Raw genomic sequence first — 22,407 nt, forward strand, 5'->3', positions numbered from 1 at the left:
ATAAGTTTTCAGTAAGAGAAATGAGTGTGTAGAAAGCAGAGGCTGAAGTGAAAGGGTCACTTCAGCCAAAGCCAGGGTCGAAAGGAAGGATGATACTCATGAAGATTAAGTCACACCCCACTTACACACCGATCTTACCCATCCCTGAATAGAAACCAGAGGTACCACAACTCAGAAAATTTTATAACTAAAACAAACATCAAAAATCACTCATCTTTTTTTGCTTGAGTGGAACATCCAAACCGGAACACATAAGAACTTTAGGCAAGGCAGAAACAGATGGTGAAAAAAATCAGACCTGATGGGCACTCGTTGGACCGTTTATTCCAAGATGTAGTTTAGCTTGCCATGTATAATTACACCAGATAATGAAAGCTTCACTCTAAGGTTTCTAATAACAAAGCTGATTCAGGACAAAAACGTACTCTAGAAACCCCGTGGTCTGAGTATCCATCCATAAAGAACAACAATCATGTGAGAACATAGGTTGCAGGCATAATTAGTCAGACTTACAGAGAGTAGTCACTGGACAGAAAGCATCCAAACCCATCAATTTCTCAGCTAATTGCCTTCTCTTCTCTTCTCTTCTCTTCTCTTCTCTTCTCTTCTCTTCTCTTCTCTTCTCTTCTCTTCTCTTCTCTTCTCTTCTCTCCTCTCCTCTCCTCTCCTCTCCTCTTCTCTCCTCTCCTCTCCTCTCCTCTCTTCTCCTCTCCTCTCCTTCTACCCTCTGCCTTGCCCTCCCCTCCCTTCACCTCTCCCACCCTGCCCTTCTCTTTTCTTCTTTCTCTTCTCTTCTCTTTGGCTTCCTTCCATTATTACTCTGACCTTGTCTACACTTAGTTTTGGAGCAGACAAGCCAGAGCCTCATCTTCAGTGTCTGACCTTTGTAAAATAATTCCTTCATCAGATAACTGGCTCAAGATTTTTTAATTCATTTAATTTGTTGACTATTGGCTTTTATTGTTCATATATTATTTACTTATTTACCATTTCTTTTAAAAATGTGCATGGGAGTGGTTTTGCCTGCATGCATGTCTGGGAGTCATGCTGCACTCCTGTGGATCACTGTTGCCCTCAGAGGCCAGAAGAGGGCATCGGATCCCCTGGACCTGGAGTTACAGACAGTGGTGAGCTGCCATGCAGGTACTGAGGATCACACCTGGGTCCTCTGGAAGAGCATCCAGTGTTCTTAGCTGCTGAGCCATCTCTCCAGCATCTCTTGTTTGTTTGTTCTTTAATCATAGAACTTGGGAGGAAGCTAGGACAAAGATCATATCTTAAGCTCTGATGACTACTTTTCTTTCTTCTAGAGCAGGGCTCAGGAAGCCAGGTGTGGACTTTGCTATCTACCTCAGCTGCTGGAGAACTAAAGCAGTTATGGCCATGTGTACATGGAGGCATATATGCATTCTAATAAACAAAACAGGCAGTAGGCTGAATATGGCACTAAACTAGGCTAGAATATAGCAATAGCTTGATCGCCTGCAATGCTGGCTTTATCTCCCAGCTGCCCTTACAACTGGATGTGTTTTTAAGTTCTGATCAGTATGATATAAAGGAAAGTATATATCCATGGATGTTTGTTAGATAGATTGTTTTTCAAGACATGGTTTTTCTGTGTATCCCTGGATGTCCTGGAACTCACTCTACAGGTCAGGCCAGCCTCAAACTCATAGAGATCCATCTGCCTCTGCCTCCTGAATGCTGAGATTAAACATGTGTGCCTCCACCACCACTTCTGCCCAGCTCCATAGTTTTCTTCAATTCTCCCAATCTGCTACTTTAAATGCAAACACAACCTCTGGACCTCTAGTTTATGAGACCAAAAGTTTCCAAGGGAGCAGGTACTAGGCTCAGTTTGGGCCAGCATGGTAGTCCCTTAGTTGAATCTCTTCTATTCTACTTTTCTAATGCTCAAACATAAGCAAAAAATCAAACAAACCTATGATCTCAACACGGGACCATCTCTCCAATGTGTTCAGTTTACAGAGCATAAAACAAAAAATGGTGTCAATCAATAGCTGGATAATGCCACAGATAAACTCTTAAGTGTTCTAATTCTAATTCTAATTCTAATTCTAATTCTAATTCTAATTCTAATTCTAATTCTAATTCTAATTAGAAAGGGTAGGTGCAGGATCTGGGATCTGTCTGTGCATCTCAAAATGGCCTGGAACTTGAAAGCCTCCTGCCTCAGCCTCCTAAGAGCTAAGATTATAGGCACCTGACTTCACATTGGCTTCCCAGGGTTGAGATTCTAAATCCAGCATGTTTTCTGCATCATGGGGTGGGGGTGGGGGGTTATCACTTCCATAACCACAGGTATAAGTCATGACATTTGGTTAATTCTGTTGATGATATTTTCCAAGCATTTCAAGCTATTGTTTTCTGTGGAAATATGTATTCAATTTTACTAGAGAAAGAAAAGTATTTTTATCACAGAAACTTGCTAAATTCCATTTATCTAAATAATGAAAAGATTTTAGACTAATTTTTGCCTATAGCTCAAAATTCCTTTTAAGATGTACAAATTACTATTTTCAACCATGTAAGGTGCTTATGGAAATATAAATGCTGTGATAGAAAGGTTAAATCTGTTTATATCATTGTTGCCGTGATGGTCCATAGCAAGTCCCAGGTCAGCCAGGCCTACATAAGGAGAAGCTACCTTCATTAAAACAATTCAGAATTCGGATCCATTCTGAATCTATAACAGTATCCATTCTACTTTTAGTATGTCCTAAAGAATTTGATATTTACATAGTGTATATTTTACACAATTTTTTAAAAAGATGCTATTATTGCTCTATATAAAACAAATACATACTAAGTATCCTACAAGAGAAATTTATACCTATAATGCTTCTAAAAGTCACTTAGGTCAAAACACAAACAGATTACATCATCTTTCTGCAAATAGAGTTAAGAGTAGACTTTCAGAACAATGACTTGAAGAATCTGGTAAGTAACATAGCTCCAGACTCCTGTGCTTTGCTCTGGCTGATGGAAAAACACAGCCTGAGCAGAAACTGAGCTGCCAGCAAAGCGATTTTCCTGTGGTCCACCCTGCAATGGTTCAGGTTACAAAAGGGCATTGCTTCACTTTCGAATAATGGCTTACCATGCTTTATTATTTATATAAAGAGTAAGGTACTTCCTGTCTGTGAGGTAACAAGAGTTTCTTGTCTACTCTTAAGAGCCAGTGTATTCGTAGCCTTGGACATGGTCTTAATGTGTTAACAGAAATCACTTCTGAATGAGAGACGACGAAATGAGCTGGAAGTCTTTAGCCCTGTAAGGCCAGCACTAGATGCCATCAATGCTTGAATGAGCACCTGCTTCTTTAATGACTTGCCTATAACTGGGATATTCCACTCTATCCTCTACTGCTTCTTTTTCTCTAGTGTTCTGTGGGTGTTTGATGAAAATAGAAAAGGGACAGTGAGAAGACAGAAAGAGACCATAAGGGAAAGGAAGAGGAAACACATAGAAGCAGAAGGAGATCCGCAAGAGGAGGACAGAAAAATGGGGAAAGAGAATGGGGGCAGGGTGGATAAGAACAAAGTAAAATGAAGAAGGCATGAAAATTCCATCCTGAAACCCACCACTTTGTACGCTAATTTAAGTATCAAAAATGATGTATGGTCAAGCTTCCAACGGAGCAAAGTAACCAGCAGTCCTACCCAGCTCTGACCCTGTGAGCCACGACGGTGACCAGTGTGGTACAATCCGAAGGGGACAATAGTGGCATGCATGCTGTGGCAGTAACCAATAACTCTCTAATTGAATCTGCACCACAAAAAGAGAAAATATTCCTGGTTCTGGAAACCTAACCAACTACCCAGAGCTAATGAAGTAATGGGTCTTGGAGGAGAATCTACAACTACATCACTAAAACAGCATAATCCCTAACTGCATTCTAAATATTTGTTCTTATAACCCCAGATAAGTGTAGTCTTAACCATTCGCCAAGAAAACGCCTGTTTATGATAGATGGAGACCACTGCATAGAACCACAACCAATCAAAATGCAGAGTTATGGAGCCCAGTCCCACCAAAACACCTACAAAACAATTCCTAGTCTTCATGCAACACTGCAGAAAAGGCGGATAGATCTTAAGAGCCAAACGACCAGAGAGTTAGAGGTGACATTGTATCTTCTAGTAACATCAGAAGCTACACAAGTAAAGTCTTGCCAACACAATTGCCTAAGCCTGAGCTTACAAGGATGACACTAATAGGAATGTCACAGTGACCAGGGAAAGCTCATGAGGCCTCAACCCTACACAATTAAGGGATAGTGTAGGCAACAAAGGAATGCTGAGATTGGAAAAAATAGTCTTCCCCAGGGAAGAGCACACCAACTGCTTATCCAATGCCAAGTGACCAGGGAAGAGCACACCAACTGCTTATCCAATGCCAAGTGACCAGGGGAGAGAGAGCACACCAACTGCTTATCCAATGCCTTATCCATTATCCAATGCTTATCCAATGCCAAGTGACCAGGGAAGAGCACACCAACTGCTTATCCAATGCCAAGTGATCAGGGGAAAGCACACCAACTGCTTATCCAATGCCAAATGATCAGGCCTAAGAACGTGCATATGAGTGACATCATACAGAATGATTGTAAGATCCAAGTAGACAGGGACATCTCAGAAAAACACTGGGAGGCCAGGAATTTCCTTAATAAGATAACCTCAGGAACTTTAGGAAGGTAGCGGAACTCTCTGGAAGGGAGAGGTTAATTAACATTCCTCAGATCACAGAGTGAGAAACAACCTGCAGGTAGGGACACATTCCGCAGGGTGGACCTTTGCCCACCTTCAGACAAGGGAAGTCCTTGCCACCTCATTCCCTAAAGATCAATCAATTTAAAAAGTCACACTGTTCTAGCAATCAACTTAAGAAGGAAGAAGTTATTCTGGCTCACAATTTGAGGGTACAATTCACCATGGTAAGAAATCACATGGCAGGTGTTTGAGGCAACTGTTTATGTTATTTCTACCAGCAGAGAGAGGAACGCTCATGAGTGGTATACTTTTTCATTTAGTTAGTCCAGGATCCCAGGCTAAGGAATGATCCTATCCAAGTTATGGTGGGCTCTCCTTCCACAATTAATCTAGACAGCCCCTTGTAAGCATGCCCAGGAGTTTATCCTACCTCATTCTAGATCCTTTGAGTTGACAGCAATTATCATTTTAGATATAAAAGAAATGAAATAATTAACTATCCATAACCTCAGATTAAATAGGCAAACATCAGGATTTTGAGATAAGGTCTCATATGTCCCAAACTGACCTTGAACTTCTGGTCACTTTGCTTTCATTTTGAAATCACAGGCATTGAGATAGTTGGGTTGAGATAGTTATCCAAATAATTTTTCAAAAATAAATGGTAAGTCTGGGGTATAGCTCAGTAGTGGAGGATATTTCAGCATACATGATTACCCTGGGTCCAGTCAATCAATAACTATGAAAAGATAACTTAAGTTTGAAAAATTTGTCAGTTAAGAAATAAACACTAAGGAGGTGACTCAGAGGTTAAGAGCACTGGCTGCTCTTCCAGAGGTCCCAAGTTCAATTCCCAGCAACCACATGGCAGTTCATAACCATCTATAATGTAATCTTGTGCCTTCTTCTGGCCTGCAGGCATACATGCAGGCTGCACACTGTATACATAATAAGTAAATAAATCTCAAAAAAAGAAAAGAAAAAGAAAGAAGGAAAGAAAGAAAGAAAGAAAGAAGGAAGGAAGGAAAGAAAGAGAGAAAGAAAGAAAGAAAGAAAGAAAGAAAGAAAGAAAGAAAGAAAGAAGCACTATTGTAAAAAAAATTTTTTTCCAGGAAAAATTTCATGATTCTTCACTTCATTTTGCATTTATAGGAAGAGGTTCAGAGAGCAACAACAAGGAACTCTCAACATCTTTTAAAAAATTAAAATCTGTGTTCAAAGGCTAAGAAGGAAGTGATTCGAGGCAGGGCAAGGCCCAAGAAGAGCTTTAAAGAAACCACTCTGCTTTTAATCTCGCTGTGACTTAATAAACCTCCTCTGCTCTTGGCCAACCTGATTTTTTCTTGAATTTACTTCTTGCCTATGAGTCAAGTGACGATGATCAAGAGAAGGTACCTGGGAAGCACGGAGGACTGTGAACTCTGTGAAATGCACAAGGTGTCATTTTAAAACAGATGACAAAGTATGGACACTGATGAACGCTGTAACCATAATGGAATTGTGCTTGGTCTCTTGGCTTCCCTCATCTTGGAGTTGTGTCATTGAGGAGTAAACAGCCTCTGTGAACTGGCCTCATGCAGACAAGTGTCTCTACCCTGCTGATGGAGACCCGACCCTCCGGATCACACTGTAAACATTTTTCCTCCATTTTACCTCAAAAAAATCATCTAGCTACCCTCTTCTCTGCCTTAAAAGGTGCCCCATTGGTCCACATTTAATTCTCTTCAGCTGCAAACTGCAAACTGCAAACTACCCTGGCCTGAACACTGTACACAGGAGGGCCATGGGATGACCCAGACGGCTCAGTACTTCTTAGTATGCCTGGAATAGAGACACACATGACTGTATCCCCACATTTACCAAAGAAAAAACGGAAAGACAAGTTGGGTTTAAATGTAGGAATAGGAAGCCAAGCTATGTAAAAAATTACTACTTATTTAAACTTACTATTATTCAAAAATATTTAATTATCTGCTATTGATAAATTAAGATCTCTGTGGACAGAGTAATTGGCCATTTCTATTACCACTAAGGGAGTATTCATGATATTACATAACATTGTAATTCTCCCAAAACTGAGAATTGGTTTTCCCTCATTACTAAGTATCATATTTACTATCCAATAAGGTTTGAGCATTAAGTCCTACAAGTACACATATCAAAGACTTCTAAAAAGTCAGCTTGACTGGGCATACAACAACTAAAATAAAGTTCACAAAGCATCTCTTTAAATGTCATGCATCTTCAGTAACTCAATTGAAATCTATTCAGGGTTATGAATGGAAAACCCTGAAACCATGAAACTGATCTAGATATTAAATCAACAACTTATTCACTTTAAGACCCATGCTAATCCACAAGAAGATCAATACAAACCAAAATTTGAACCTCACTGCTTATTTTATTCTATTCAACCAAGATCTACGAAAACCCATAAATATCCAATATTCTCCCTTTTCAAAACACAGATAATGAATGTATCACATGAATACAACCAGAATCAAAGAAAGCACATCCCATCACAAGCTCCAGGGCAGCAGGAGCCAGTAGCACACATGTGAGCACTTGAGCGAGACTTAGACCCTTCACCACTCCCTCCAGTCCGACCTACCGGCACAGTGGCCATGCTTATAAGCAGTCCTAGCTGCAGTGCCTTACCAGTGTAGATGCTGGCATTGGAAGCTGGGATACCAAACTGTGACTCGATGAACTTGGGGATGAAGGTAATGAAAGCGGTGACAATGGCACTCTCAGCTGTGTATGACAGACTCACAAAAAGGAAAGTCATGTTGCTTAAGATCCTGACAGCTGCTCTCGGTAGGTCTACAAAATGAAGGAAGTGATACATGAGTGTTACAAACAAGGGATGGAAAACAAAAGAAAACTGAGGTTCTTTGCTTTTAATGAACTGAAAACTTTCTAATGAACTCAGGCAACCTTCTCAGCAGGAAAGTAATAGCAAAGCTCTGGTGACGGTTTTGGTTTTGGTTTGCTTTGGTTTTGTGGAGGGTGGGGTGGTTTGAGACATGGTTTCTCTGTGTAGCCTTGGCTATCCAGGAATTTATTCTGTAGACCAAGACGGTCTCAAACTCAAGAGATCCACTTGCCTTTGCCTGCCAAGTGTTGGGATTAAAGGTGTGTGCCATCATTACCCTGCTTCTGATGACACCTGAAACCATCCTAGTTCTTCTAATTCAAAACCAAAATAATGTAGGAAATAGCATCTAAAAGCACAGAGAGAAACATCTTCACAAACATCATATAGCATATGATCCTATATTTTAAAAAGTTTCAATTAATTATTCACTTTTTTCATGAATTAAAACACATTTCTGTTAAGACCCCAAGGTTTCCTTAATATACAAAGTAGTTGTGAGCTAATACAACATTATAGTTTCCAGTTCACCCAAGTACTTCTTGCTTGAAAAAAAAGACATTTCTCTTTTTTAAAATTCAATTTATTATTTACACGCACTCATTGTGTGTGCGTGTGTGTGCATGTGTGTGTGTGTGTGTGTGTGTGTGTGTGTGTGTGTAAGAGAGAGAGGGGGAGAGAGGGAGACAGAGAGGGAGAGAGAGAGAGAGAGAGAGAGAGAGAGAGAGAGAGAGAGAAAGAGAATCATGTATGCATAGGTGTATATGGGTGCTCTAGGAATCCACAAAAGGATAACAGATCCCCTGGAGCTGGAGTTACTAGTGGTTGTGAGTCACCCAAAATGAGAGCAGGGAATTGAACTTGGGCCCTCACAAAAAATAGCAAGCACTCTTAACAGCTGAGCCATCGCTTAAGCCCAAAATGCATTTCAGAGTTGGTAAGTCTTTGGTCCCACACTGCAGATTCCCGAAGCAGAGCAACAGGTAGATGATGTTGGGCATCTGGTCTTTCAGCCTTGTTTATAAAACAGGAAATATTGAGAGTTAAAGCAGTGGCGAGGCATGAGGATATCGGGTCAGGCACTCGCAGGTACATTGCATTGAAGAACAAAAGGCTATGAGGTTCTAAAAGGAAAGAGAACCCTGAGGTGGGGCTCAGTACCTCCTGGGCAGGCTCTCAAGGAGAGAGATCTTATCCATAGGTTTAGGTATTTACTTAGCAGAATATGCTACAGATACAATATCATTTACAATATTAAAATGTGGGCTAGCTAAATAGCCATCAATGGGAAATACTCAAACAAGCCATGGTATAGCCATATAATTGAATACAAAGTAGTCATTAAAGTTGAAACAGTATGTATATGCTAGCACAAAAGAGTTGCAAAAAGTATTATATTGATAAGTAAAGTGAGCTACAGAAACACACATAAATATGGGCATATAGTCATATTTAATTAAAAATTAAACAAGCCTAAAGAATGCATTCATAGATCAAATAAGGACTTCTTAATACATTAATACCAAATTCCTAAGTGATTAGGTTGTGGAACTCTGATGACGGATGGGAGGGGAATAAAAGAACATTCTGTATCTTATAAGTTCTGTATTTTTCATTTTTACAGAATGAATGGATACATTTTTTATAATTGTTGTACCTCCATGGAAAAGATCATGTTGAAAAACACTTAGCTCTTACATTACAGCGTAGTAAAGTCATTCCATTAGGATTGGTCGGCTTTTATTGACACTATAATTCATAGCCTCCCACTCACCAGAATCTAAAACTTAGCAAATAGAGAGTATTAGCTAACATCATTTCTAAATGTAGTTAAATGTAATGTTCTGGGTCTTATCTAACCTTATAAGGTTTAAGACTTTAGAGGGAGCTAACATGCACACTTGACCTTTAACATGAACACACCAAGGAAAAACAACTAAACCATTTTATAAGTTTTCCCTGTAAAACTCAAGTTAAAACATTATACCGTAAGTTGGTAAGTTAAGATTATCAACATTCAAAGATTCTAGTTAAGTTTAGCTGGCATGTTAAAAGACAAATATTGAACCTAAATCATCTAGGAGAAGGGAGGTTTAAAACACAGGATGATAACCTTTGTATCACAAGAATACTTTGTCATTTTTATTACCTCAGATTGGTTTTTCATTTTATGATACATTTATTTTTAATTGTGTGTATTGTGTATGCCTTTGTGTAAGTATATGCACATGTTTACAGGTGTCCTTGGAGACCAGCAGTATCAAGAGCTGGAGTTATAGGCACATGTTCTCAGAGGCTGGAACCAAATGCTGGTCCTCTGCAAGAGCTGTATGTGCTTGTAACCCACTGAGCCATCTTCCCACCTGCATTTGCTTGCAACCTACTGAGCCATGTCTCCAGCTAAATGTCTTTGAGAGACATTTGGTTTGATAAAATGCTCTTTTAGCTTCAAAGGTAAGAAAAGAAAATATGCATATATATGAATATTCTCTTATCTCATTAAAAATTTACCGGATAAATAAATAAAAATAAAGTTGGTTGTTACTTAAGAACTGACCAAGTTTAGACTTCCAATAACTCATCCTTTCACCCTCCATACCCACTGACTGGGGTTTAGTGTTTTGCCCAAAGGCACTGAAGGAACCAAATGGTTTAGAGCTATGTCTTGGGCTGGTACCACTGAGTAAGTTTTACATACAGAAACTGGGCCAATAATTACATCGAAGAATGATGGAAATCAGATCACTAACTGCCAGAAAAGGAGTTAGAAGTATAGAAAGATATGTGCTAGATTAGAACTGAAGGTACTCATATGAACCAATTAGATGAGTAGATACATACAGAAATTAGAGATATATTAGATCCTAATAGATGGATGGGTAAATAGATATGATAGATGACTGATAGATGACAGACAGACAGACAGACAGACAGACAGATAGATAGATAGATAGATAGATAGATAGATAGATATGATAGAACATATTGATAGATGATTTATAACAGATGAATAAAAGATATAATAGGTTGGCTAATAGGTTGCAGACAGATACACAAACATAAGGTGCATGCATGTGTTTGGATGTGTCCATGTTATTTGCAACATTGTTGCAAACAAGACGGACATAATGATACTGCAGGAGGAATGAACCCAACACATCACACAGTTCTTGATTTCTAAAAGTCATTTTCTACTAAAAGGAGCAGAGAAATGTCTGACTTCAGAGTTGGGATACAGAATACACAAAATATAATCAGAAAATATTGACAGTGAAAATCACTTCAATGGACTGGAATCTTCTGAGTTCGATGGATGCTAAAAGAATTTGGTGAAAATACAACAGAAGCAATATACATCCAGTCCCCATTATTTATGGATTATACTGGCAGATTTAGCTTTTTGCTAAAATTTACTGTAAGCCTAAAATTAGCACTTGATGCCCTTTCACAACCACACTCATGGCGGCAAGTCGGCCACACTCCCGTTCTTGGCAGAAGTTGAAAACATGATCAGCTCTGACAGAGTAAAGGTGGGCCTTTGTCACAATGCTTTGTCAGTTTTCTCATTATGTGTTCTGTTGGTGATCTTGCTTATTTTAAAGTTCCTAATATCAGGGACCTCTGTATTATGCCTATAATCCCAGTACTTAGGAGGCTAAGGCACAAGAAGTTGAGGGTCAACCTTGTCTATACAGCAAGGCTTTACCTCAAAAACATAAAAGGGTTAAATAAGAAGCCGCCAAGGGGTCTCCTGTGGTACCCCTAATTGCAGGTGGCTGCGATGAATGAACTCAGGAGAAAATAAGTGCAGCCAAGATTCTTCCTCTAGGTATGAGTTACAGGCATGATCTCAAAGTTAATGAATCAACAGTAGCCGTTACACACAGATATTCAAACATAAAATGAAGTCACATACAGATAAACTGTTGATCACATTGTAACAAAACCAACCCCATGGTATCTCCTAGAAACTATTTCCGTGTTTGCTGACATTACATTTTGACATTACAAAGCATGATCTATGAAGAATGGGGGTTCATTGATCTTATGTAGCTTCAAAATATTCCCCTACAAGGCATTTATAAATTATGTATTGATTTATTATACTCTACTAAGTTTTGCATGGAGAAACCTAGCAAATGCAACCTTATCCAGGGATCAAAATGTTAATTAAGCAGATTAATGCAAATTAATACTATATGTCCAGTTAGGGTATACTTAGTATAACATTGTTTTTGTGCTAAGCCTTTAAAAGTGCATAAATCAGTAGACATAAAACCCCAACTAAGGAATATTCTACAAAGATAACAGCCTATGCTTTTGAGAAAAGGTTAAAATCATGAAGAATAGGAAGATGAGAATCTGACCAAGATGGAGAGAGACCCCAAAACTAAATATATGTGCTTCTGGGTTAGACCTTGAACATTAAGGGCATAACTGAGAAGACAGGCCTGTGGTATAGATAGTGAAAATAGCTGGCTGCATATTTCTGAGTTTTGATGGCTGCCCAGAGTTGTATAGGACAATGTCCTTGCACTTAGGAAAACCACAGGAGAAGTTGAGTAGTCAGTAAACATATGTCTGCACCTTCCAAGAGTGGTAATTATTAGAGGCTCATCACTGGTCACCAAGCCACCAGGACTCTGTGTGTCTGCCCAAAGCCTTTATGTTTATCCAAAACTATTTCAAAAGCTTAGATTTAATAAGAGAATGGGACAAGAAGTTGCTAAATCTATGGATTTACAACCCAGTATCTATTATTTAATGATACAGAATATGTGGAGAGCCATTCCAAGAGAGAGCGGGTCTCATAAACAAGCCCTCATTTGGCTAAGCTTGCTGTCATTGGTTGCTTCCGCATTTGGTGACCTATCCGCTTTTGCCACATAGCCCATTGGGATTGGCTAAGCTTGGGAGTACTTAAGGGCCGAGGGTGGGCCGGAAGGCAGGGCTTAGATGGTAGGAAGGCGGGTCTTAAGTAATGGCTCCCCAGAGGCAGGAGCAGCAGAGCCAGAAGGAGAAGAAGGCAGGGAAGCAGGAGGAGCAGGAGGGAGAAGCAGGAGGGGAAAAACTGTTACAACGTTCCTGAATAAACTGCTAAAAGGAAAAGTTCGGGTCGCATCTTTCTTGCTGGTCGGGGAGGACGTAACAAGAATATATTCTAAACTCATTCCTTGGTGCCATGTGTAATGTGTCATTATACAGTCAAAGATGCCATGAAGATCAAAGACAGAGGTGTGGAGTGATGGTGATGATGATCAGGGTTTTAAACATATGATACTAAGAAAAATTTTCAAATTCAGGGCTGATAAGACAACCTAGCAGATAAAGAAATGTTATTACCACCAAGCCAAATCCAGTGTCAAGGAGACACCAGACTAAAACCAAGAGATGCCATCTACACTACAAAGAAGTCATGTCAGAAGAATCGTGTAATGTTAAGTGCCCAAACCCAAGAGAATGTTACATAAACTGGACAATAATCAGAAAACACCTGTGGCCAGGCCTGGGGTATACACTTTGAATCCCAGCACTCAGGGGACAGAGTGGATCTCTATGAGTTCAGGATCAGCTTAGTTTACATATTGAATTCCAAGTCAGCCAGGGATATATAATGAGACCCTGGTTTGGTTTTGTTCTTTAAAAAAGAAAAAGGAAAGATGTATAAAAGACATGTTAACAGTGTTGTCAGGTCCTTTGCTTCATGCAGACAGATGCCAATGGCAGTTCGGGTGACCCTGTCACCACGCACCTCTAGACAAAGAGAGCAATGACATTCTACTCACAAAAGGGATACATATGCTGCAATGGATCTGTTGACTTCTCAACGGTGTGACAATTTAGGCAAAGTTTTAGAAAATAGGAGATATGGAATGTGGAAATTGACAAGGGATGTATATTTATGAAAGATTGGTCAGTCTCTGCAGGACCACAGCTGGTTCTGACCAGTCCCAGAACAGGTGGGACTACGGCCGGTTCTGACCAGTGCCAGTGTGAGTAGGGCTACAGCTGGTTCTGACCAGTCCTGTTGCAGGGAGGACTACAGCTGGTTCTTCTCTGATGCCTTGTAGACAGCAGATATTGTCATGCTTGTTGTGACCCAACCATTAGACAAGCAAGCTCCAACACATGAATGGAATGTTTTAAGTAATGGTGTCTAATCATTTTGACACCGATTACTATGTAACTTGCTATCAATCTACTTGGTCAATTGTATAAGAATAGATCAATGAATAATCCATTCACATTGTCCTCTGACAATTTGTTCATGACCACATAGTTAGTAGCCTGAAGGAATATTAACAGACCCATTGAATGTACAGAATCTGAAGCTGTTATGGAAAACAGAAGCCACATCATGATGTTGTAAGTCATTGAGCAATGTACACTCTTAATGTATAAGTGCTTTTATTTATACAGTAAACATGTTTCCATGTCATTTTGAGAATTTTTTAATAAACATTCAAATAGCTTGCTGTAAAAAAAAAAAAAAAAGACTGTGGTCTGAAGCATCTGTCAGCCTAACATGTTATGAAGCAGCAAGCATCAGATCACAGTCATCTGTGGTAAAGCTATCTTTTCAAGGGATAGAGAAGTACTTACTGAGAGCTGCCTCTCAGTAAGAAATATATTCCCCGTTGAGAGAACTATGAACACATGTCACACTAAAATCCCTCAGTGTACCTGCTCATGCTGAGGCTGCAGTAGTTTTAATCATGCACCTACAGAGGCACTAAAACATCCTTAGAATGTATTTATTCACTAGCATTTCTTATTACATCACAACAGCCATGTATATTGAAAACAGTATCTGTGTATGAGAAAAGGCAATGAATGGCATGGGTACTCCACTTCCTTATGGGAATGGCTAAGTTCACAGAGCATGAATTCCAAGGTGAAGGGGTCCATGTGCAGAGATGCAGAACACACTGAGAGCTAAAGGGCTGGTCCATCCTCATCTGAATGACAACTCTTCAAAGCTAAAGAAAGCCACCACTTTCTATGATCACCTACAAAATTAATTTTAAAAAGTCAGGAAAAATAAATGTAAAAAATTTCTAGCATATTTAGATAAGATTACAAATAAAAAGTCCATTAAGGAATAATTAAAATGCTATTAGGAGGATACAGTAGTCACAAATTTGTTGATCTACTACATAAATAGGGAGGGTCTTTCATAAGCTTCAGTTGTAAGTAACTGAGGAATCACCTCTTTGAGCAGCAGCTTAAAGGATTTTGATGTGCTAGCTCATATTACCAGACGATTTTCCTCAAGATTCCCATTCATGTAAGAATGCTAATCACCTCATGCTGCTTCCAGCATATTTCAACCTTCCATTTACATTCTTAGTTTTTCCTCTTTTAGTTACAAGAAAATTCCTCCCCTATGATGTGCTTGTGTATGTGTTTCCTCCTGTTGACATACAGCTTCCAAGTCAATGTTCCTCTGTCACGTTTTTCTAAAAGTATATATTATCCATCAATTTTATTCTTCCAACATCTTTTTAAATTTTCAGTTTCCCAAGGAAATTCCAATGACAAGTCTGATCCAGCTTCCAGACTCACTTCTATTTCTGCCTCTTGGTCAAGCCCACTGCTTTCCTCACCCAAGGGTTCTGCAAGATGTGACATTGGCCTCTCTGTTGTCCTTCAGTATCTGTATACACTAAAATCACAGAGCAGCTTTATTGAGCATCCCTTCATGAAAACTCCTAGTTCCACTTTTGGCAAGTGCTGTTCATATGGCCATTTCCCCTGATTTCAGTTGGACATATAGATGATGAGCTAAAAGAGAAGTAACAACAGGTTCGTGGGTGAGTCAAAAACATGATGAAGACACCAACCAGCATAATTTATCTTGCAATATGAGACAAATATTATCCTTACTCCCTGTTCATTATTCTTAAAACCAATGACCCCAGGGGATCCCCAAAGGTGAGACCCCACAAAAATAATCTAATTGAACCCCGCCCTCCCCCAAGCACTATGTGCAGCAACCCCTGCTTCATTGCAGCGACCTTCCAGCCTAGCTGCGGAATCTCTGAGCCACTGAGTTACAGACTCTTGGACAGAAATGGAAATGGTACTCCTGAAAGGCATCAGGAGGAATGAGCAGGTCATGGGATGCCTGAAAGGCATCGGGAGGAATGAGTAGGTCATGGTGCACTCTTGCTTCTTTAGATTCAGCACTCATGAACATTGTTATCCAACTTTCTGAATGGAAACTCCTCATGTGAGTAATGCCACAGTCAGTTTGCACTGAGTATAAAATGTAGAGCTCTCTCTCATTCCTAGGGACTCTTGGCCTATTGTTACTTGTCTTTTACTTCATCATCTAGATGTCCAAATAAAAAAAGGGATGGCCTGCCAAAAGAAAAAAGAAAAAAAGAAAAAAGAAAAGAAAGACTCATGGAAATGAATGCAAATCAGAAATGAAACAAAAAATTAGAAATGAAGAGAACTTAAGCAGAGCAGAGCATGAAGAGCAAGGAAGGGGAAAAAGCATGGGCGTAGAATGAATCTCCTGGTCAGAAAGGTAAAAAGCTCTCTTCCTCCTCCTCCATCATCATCATCATCATCATCATCATCATCATCATCATCATCATCATCATCATCATCATCATCATCATCACCACCACCACCACCATCACCATCACCATCAGAAGCGCACTAATTTCTTTGTAGAAAACAAAGCTTTTCTCATTATTGTATATTATAAGAAGCAATGTGTGTTCTGTGTGGTCTCTCAACCCATAACATTGGTGAGACCTGGATGGTGGTTTAAAATGCTGGGGTCCAGATCCCCTGAACTGGGAATCCTGGAGCTTCCTAGTGATGCTGAAGGAAGACAAATTTGAGAACCACTGTGCTGAAGAAGGCTTATGAAAGGGCATTGGGAAACCATCCTTGGGCAAGTCCTGGGGACCCAACAACAGCCCTCAATAAAAGATACAAAACATAAAACTACAGTGTAGCCCAGCAAAGTTCGAACTCAAGAGGGCCAAGGCAGCATGGCTCACAACCGCAGCTTTTGGGACCCACATTGCTGAGACAAAACCTTGTTCTGACAGTCCAATGCTTGACTTTCTTAGCAACACTTAGCAAAGGCCTCCTACACTAAGGCTGGGTAGTTTTTGGAAATTCCAAGGCAATTCTGTCCTTGTCTCTGTTAATTCCTGTGCCTGTTATCTGAGCTTCATACTAGCACATCTCCCTGTCTATCTTTGATGCTCAGCCATCATCACCAGTAGGACTAGAGTTAGACTTAACCTGGAAGACAAAGAGACAACCCAAGCTTATCATGATGCTGCTTCCAGAGAGGCTTAACCAAGATGAGACCCATCCTGAATGAGATCCATCTTGATGAGTCTGGCTGTTTTCAGACCTTAAAATAAATGCTAAGTTAAGCAATCATCCATTAAATATTTACTGAGCTCCACTTGGTGGTGTTAACTCAGTGATGTACGTGATGAGTAGGATGGGGGCTGCACTAGGGAGACAACAAAGATATAACGATGATCCAATCAGCCCTGACTCATCCTGGGCTCTGCATCTGTGATCTCAACCAACCACAAAAACAACAGAACAAAAATAACAGAAAAAATTGTATCTGTCCTAAGCATGTGGGCACTTTTCCTGTCATTGATCATAAACAAAACCATGTAGCCTATTCATTTGGTCTTTATGTTATGAGGAGTGTAACCAGACTCTTAGAGATGACCCAAGGTCTAAAAGAGGGTGTCAAAATGTGTGAGCAAACACTGTGTCTCTTTGCATGAGCACTTTGAGTCTTCTTGGAGGTGCCAAGGGACAGCTGTTTGTCATGGGTGTGTCAGGAGACCTGAGGGGGACATGGGGGAGTGGAGGAGTTCAGAAGCATTAGTAGGGAAACTGGAGATGTTTTTAAGTACGTTAAGGAAGGCTTTGGTAAGCAACATGCTGAAGCAAATGAGGAGCTGTGGAGGAACATCCTTAGCATAGGAATGACAGGTGCAAAGGCCTTGGGGTCAGCATGCGTCTGGACCAGCAATGAGCCCAATATAATTGAAGCATGGTTTGTAGATGAGACTGAGAAAAGGAGATGGGATGGAAATACAGCCATGCATTAGATCCAGGAAGTACCATGGGAGAGTATGGAGTTTCATGTACTAGACTTCTCTGACACCTGAGTGAAAAGTGCCTACACTGGTAGGGTAGACAAGGGCTCATAGAGCAGGCTGGCTTTTCCTTGTATTCTGGGCAAACTTCACCTGAGTTTTGTCCACAACTTTCCCAGTGGGCCAGTCCCTCCATCCACTACATAATCACCCTCTCAGAATATTTTTGGCAGCTCTCTGAGAGGAAGGAATTCAAAGAAAGGCTGGGGTGCCTACAGCCAGGTGCTTCACAATATGACCCAACACGCATGCAAGTGCACCCACATGTGCACCCACAATGCACACACACGTGTTCATGCACACACTCACACACACACACACACACACACACACACACACACACACACCTCCCAAGCCTTACCTTCCAGGAGTCCACCTCACATGCTCAACAATGTGTCAAGCACAAGAAACCTATTCAGTATTTCTGAACCCATCTACACTTCACACTTGATTCTTTCTACCTGGCACTCTTGGCTACCCCACCTCTACAGGGATCAGGTGACCAGCAGTGTATCCATTAAGTCTCCCACCCTCAGCCAGTCCCATCCTCTCTTTATGGTTCTTTTGTCATGCTGGGGATCACCTACAGAGCCTTGGGCATATCAAGCAGACACTCCACAGCTGGGGCATATCCTAGCCTTCTTGTGGTTCACGACATATTCATTTGCGCTTCTCCAGTCTTCCCCAGGAAATTCTGCAAAACACAGCTCACTCATTTTATAACAGTTATAACCAAGTCTGAAATCTTCTATGGGATCTGCCCCATCTTTATCCCAAACTCAAGACAGTGAACTTTGACACTAGAATTTTATAGATTCTGGGGGTGCAAACCTAGATCCTCACATTCACTCAGCAGGCCCTTTATTGGCTGAGCTGTCTCCCCAGACTCTGTCTTTATCCTTTAATGACAGTGACAACAACAATTATAAAATCACTTAGCTATTTGGTTATGATTATAAACATATTGCACATCAACACAGACAAAATCCTAGCTAGGAGAATTTCTATTTGGTGTTAAATTAATAATAGGAAACAATTAAAACTGAGAGTAGGCACAAAGGAGAGTCAACTGCCACCCTTTTTCCTAAGATGCTCAGTTAAATGGGAAAGGTTTTAAAATTCTAGGCCTCAAACCACAGGAACCACTTAAATATTTTACATGTTTATTTTTGTTAAGATTTTGATGGAATCAATGTTAATCTCTTTGTTGAAAGGCAGTGCAGATGCACTTAAGTTTTGACTTTCTTCTTTGTGGTGTTTTTCAACAACCTTATTTTATATAATTTATAAGAATCTAGAAACCTGAGTCAGATTTTCCCAACATCTGTATCAAAATGGGGAAGCAAAAAAGTAGAAAGTGCAATGGATTTTCTTCTATCAGCTTCAGCAAGAGAGCTTCTAAAGGGCCAGGCCTCTGAGCGGGTGTACTGGCATGCCTTGCTAGTCCCAGGTATGCGGGAGGCTTAGTAAGGGGTCACTTAAGCCCACAGGTTCAAAGCCAGCTTCAGTGACACAGCAAGACTCTGTCTACAAATTAAACAAACCCAAAAGGCACCATTCTGTAAAGCCCAAATCGTTTTCTCTTTAAGGAAGTCCAAATCGATAGCTGAGCTATCAGTTTCCTTTTTTAAAGAGCGGGTATTGATGGATACACAGGAAAAAATAAAGATGAAAGGAAACCCTTCTCCAGACAAGGAGAGAAAAAAGGACTCAGGACTCAAACTCCCATTGAACTCAGAATGAAATCTAAACCATTCTGTAATGCAAGACCTTCAGTCTTGGTTCCATGATCATCCCAAGCCTGAATTCATACCCAGAGATTTCATTTGTCCTTCTCCAAGCTGGATTAGATATTACAATGTCACTTTCAACAGCTGCTTTGCAGTAAGTACCTGAAGGAACAATAGAGTGTACAAGAAAAATAAACTAATTTAAATACCTCAGTTAAATGCCCTTCCAATACGATTGGTATAGGTTAAGACATTTTTAGCAAGAGATTTCCAATGTTTGTGTTTAACAAGTAAATCAGGTTGGGTGTGGTAGAATGTGCCCATAATCTGAACATTCAAAGATCGAGGCAAGAGGATCAGAGTTCCAAGGCCAGTTTCATCTATATAATGAGTTTAAGGCCAGCCTAAGCTGCATGAGATTCTGTCTTGAACTTCTAATCTACAACCAGCTAGAGAATCCATTTTGCAAGAATTACCAGTGTGTCCCATCTAGAAAGTTTACACATTATGATCCAGAAAGAGAGTAAACATGAGAACTTAACAGAAATATGAGCAAGAAAATCAGACTGGAAACTGATTTCATAAACCAACTACACAACATGTTTAGACTCCTCTCATTCACATACACATACACACACACACACACACACACACACACACACCAGATGATTCACACCTGTACAGAAAAGTCAGAAATCCACAACTTTCAGTATAGGAAAACTAATGAATTAACATGTAAAATTTCATAAATAAGTCTTAAATTCAGAATAGATTCTTCTCATTTTGACTTGATGGTAGAACCACACACACACAAACTCCCATAGCTCTGGAAGTTTCAAGAAGCACTGGAAAGAGAACATGGCAGAGATCCATGAGAAGAAAGGGCAACTGAAGTATCTAGAAAAAGCTGAAGGGACTGAAGAAATAGAACAGAAGGGAGGGGCACTTTCAACTCTTGCAGAGGACCTGGGTTTGCTTCCCAACACCCACATAGCAGGCAGGTAACAGCCAGTTATTTCCATCACAGCAAATCTGGCGCCCTTTACTGGCTTCTACAGGCAGCAAGCATGCAAGTGGTGTGCAGATAAGCATGCAGGCAAACATTCATACACAAAAAAAATAATGAATACATATTTAGAAAGAACATCAACAGTTGTATGGGCTTTAGCACTTGATATCAATACCCCCTTCTACTGTCCAGTTGATATATTTCACATTGAAGTCCTGACTTATAAAATATAAATACTTCTACCATGCCTTTATCACTTCCCCCGAGTCTACTTTGTATTCCCTCAAAATAAGATTCTAAATATATTTTATGCTTTAAATTACTTAATACCAACTTCATCTCAATTACATTGTGGGGGCTGGAGAGATGGCTCAGTGATTAAGTGGAACCGACCTTGTAGAAGCTCCAAGGTGAGTTCCCAGCACCAGCATCAAGCATTTCACAACCACTTCTAACTTGAGCTCCAGGAGATCCAGCGCCCTCTGCTGGACTCAAAGGTACCTATGTCTATACGGGTGCATGTGCACACATACATTTATTTTACATAAAAGTAAAATAAGTCTTTAGGAGAAATCAGTTTGTGTGATCATCGAGTCACTATGGTCCAGAATGAAGCTATGAAAATAGTGGGCTGGCTTACAGAATCACTTTGTGCCACAATAGTATCAGAACTCATTTCAGCAGTTACAAAAGAACACATTGTCACAACATCATGGGGAGGAAGGAAATCACATCCACAAGTTAAATGGAAAGAAACAGTTTTTGTCCAAATACTGATAGTTGCTTTTTTCAAGTAGTCTTTAGCAGTGTTCTAGTCTATCATTCTTCTTAGGTTGTAGGGACAACTCTATGGCATATTAGTAACTTTATCCCACCCATCGGTCTCACTGTGTGCATAGTCAAAATGCCAGAGTCATTTTATCATAACCATTTGATAAACATCATGCTTTATAATTTATATAAAAGTTAACTCAAAGAATTCAGGAAGTAAAACTGAAAGCAATGAACTCATAGGCTCCTTAAACAAAGGGGTTGCCTAGGTTTTATACTGTTTAATTTAAATTTAGTGAACTCATTATCATTATTTATTGCTACTACTACTACCACCACCACCATTACTTTCTTTTTTGAAACACGGTCTCACTGTCTAGATCTGGCTGACTTAGAACTCCCTAAATATACACCAAACAGGCATCAAAGTCACCGAAACATCCCTGCCCTGGCCCACCCCCACCCCACCCTAGGATTAAAGGTGTGCTAAACTCATTGTTTTTAAGAGAAATAAAAATGAAAAAACAGGCTAGTCCCTTCTACAAATGTCCTTCTGCCAGGACAGCCACATGGGGACAATTGATAGAGTCATCAAAGAGTAGTATTCCTTTCTAGTGGATTTCCATACTTACATCAGGGTCCCCCTATCCTCCCGTAGAACAAGGTCTCCTTTACAAATGTAATCATGGTGTTAGAAATCAGACACCAGAAATTGCAGTGAATGCTACATCTAGTTATGATCATCTTTGTGACCTCAAACTTCCCCCAGGGTGGGACATTTCTTATATTATTTAATCTGTTGCCAACTAATAATTTTTGCAAAACACACTCAAAATGAATTGTTAGGACTTTTGTTTGTCTGTTTTTATGTCCTGTTTTTATTTTTCACTATTCGTGTGTGTGTGTGTGTGTGTGTGTGTGTGTGTGTGTGTATGATGTGTGCACATGAGTGTCAGGCTTGTGTCACTTCACATGCGTGAAAAAACCAACCATTCACTTGAGTTTCTTTTTAAAAGTAGCTCACAAGCTGGGCAGTGGTGGGGCACACCTTTAATCCCAGCAAGTGGGAGGCAGAGGCAGGCGGATTTCTGAGTTCAAAGCTAGCCTGGTCTACAGAGTGAGTTCCAGGACA

At 40.1% G+C, this 22,407-nt stretch overlaps 1 protein-coding gene across 6 annotated transcripts in view; it reads right to left on the reverse strand.

The window, feature by feature from the left end:
• Slco5a1 (solute carrier organic anion transporter family member 5A1) overlaps positions 1-22,407 on the reverse strand; it is a 130,235-nt gene that overhangs the window by 42,548 nt on the left and 65,280 nt on the right. For 5 of the 6 annotated variants that reach the window (XM_031366881.1, XM_031366882.1, XM_031366883.1 and 2 more), the window contains one exon: positions 7,392-7,556. The exons of the other annotated variant lie outside the window; for it this stretch is intronic. In XM_031366881.1, the coding sequence (XP_031222741.1) occupies positions 7,392-7,556 (165 nt within the window). The remainder of the gene's footprint in view (positions 1-7,391; positions 7,557-22,407) is intronic. 6 annotated transcript variants of the gene reach the window in all.

This window comes from Mastomys coucha, unplaced genomic scaffold (genome assembly GCF_008632895.1).
Source record: "Mastomys coucha isolate ucsf_1 unplaced genomic scaffold, UCSF_Mcou_1 pScaffold14, whole genome shotgun sequence".
Classification (NCBI taxonomy): domain Eukaryota; kingdom Metazoa; phylum Chordata; class Mammalia; order Rodentia; family Muridae; genus Mastomys; species Mastomys coucha.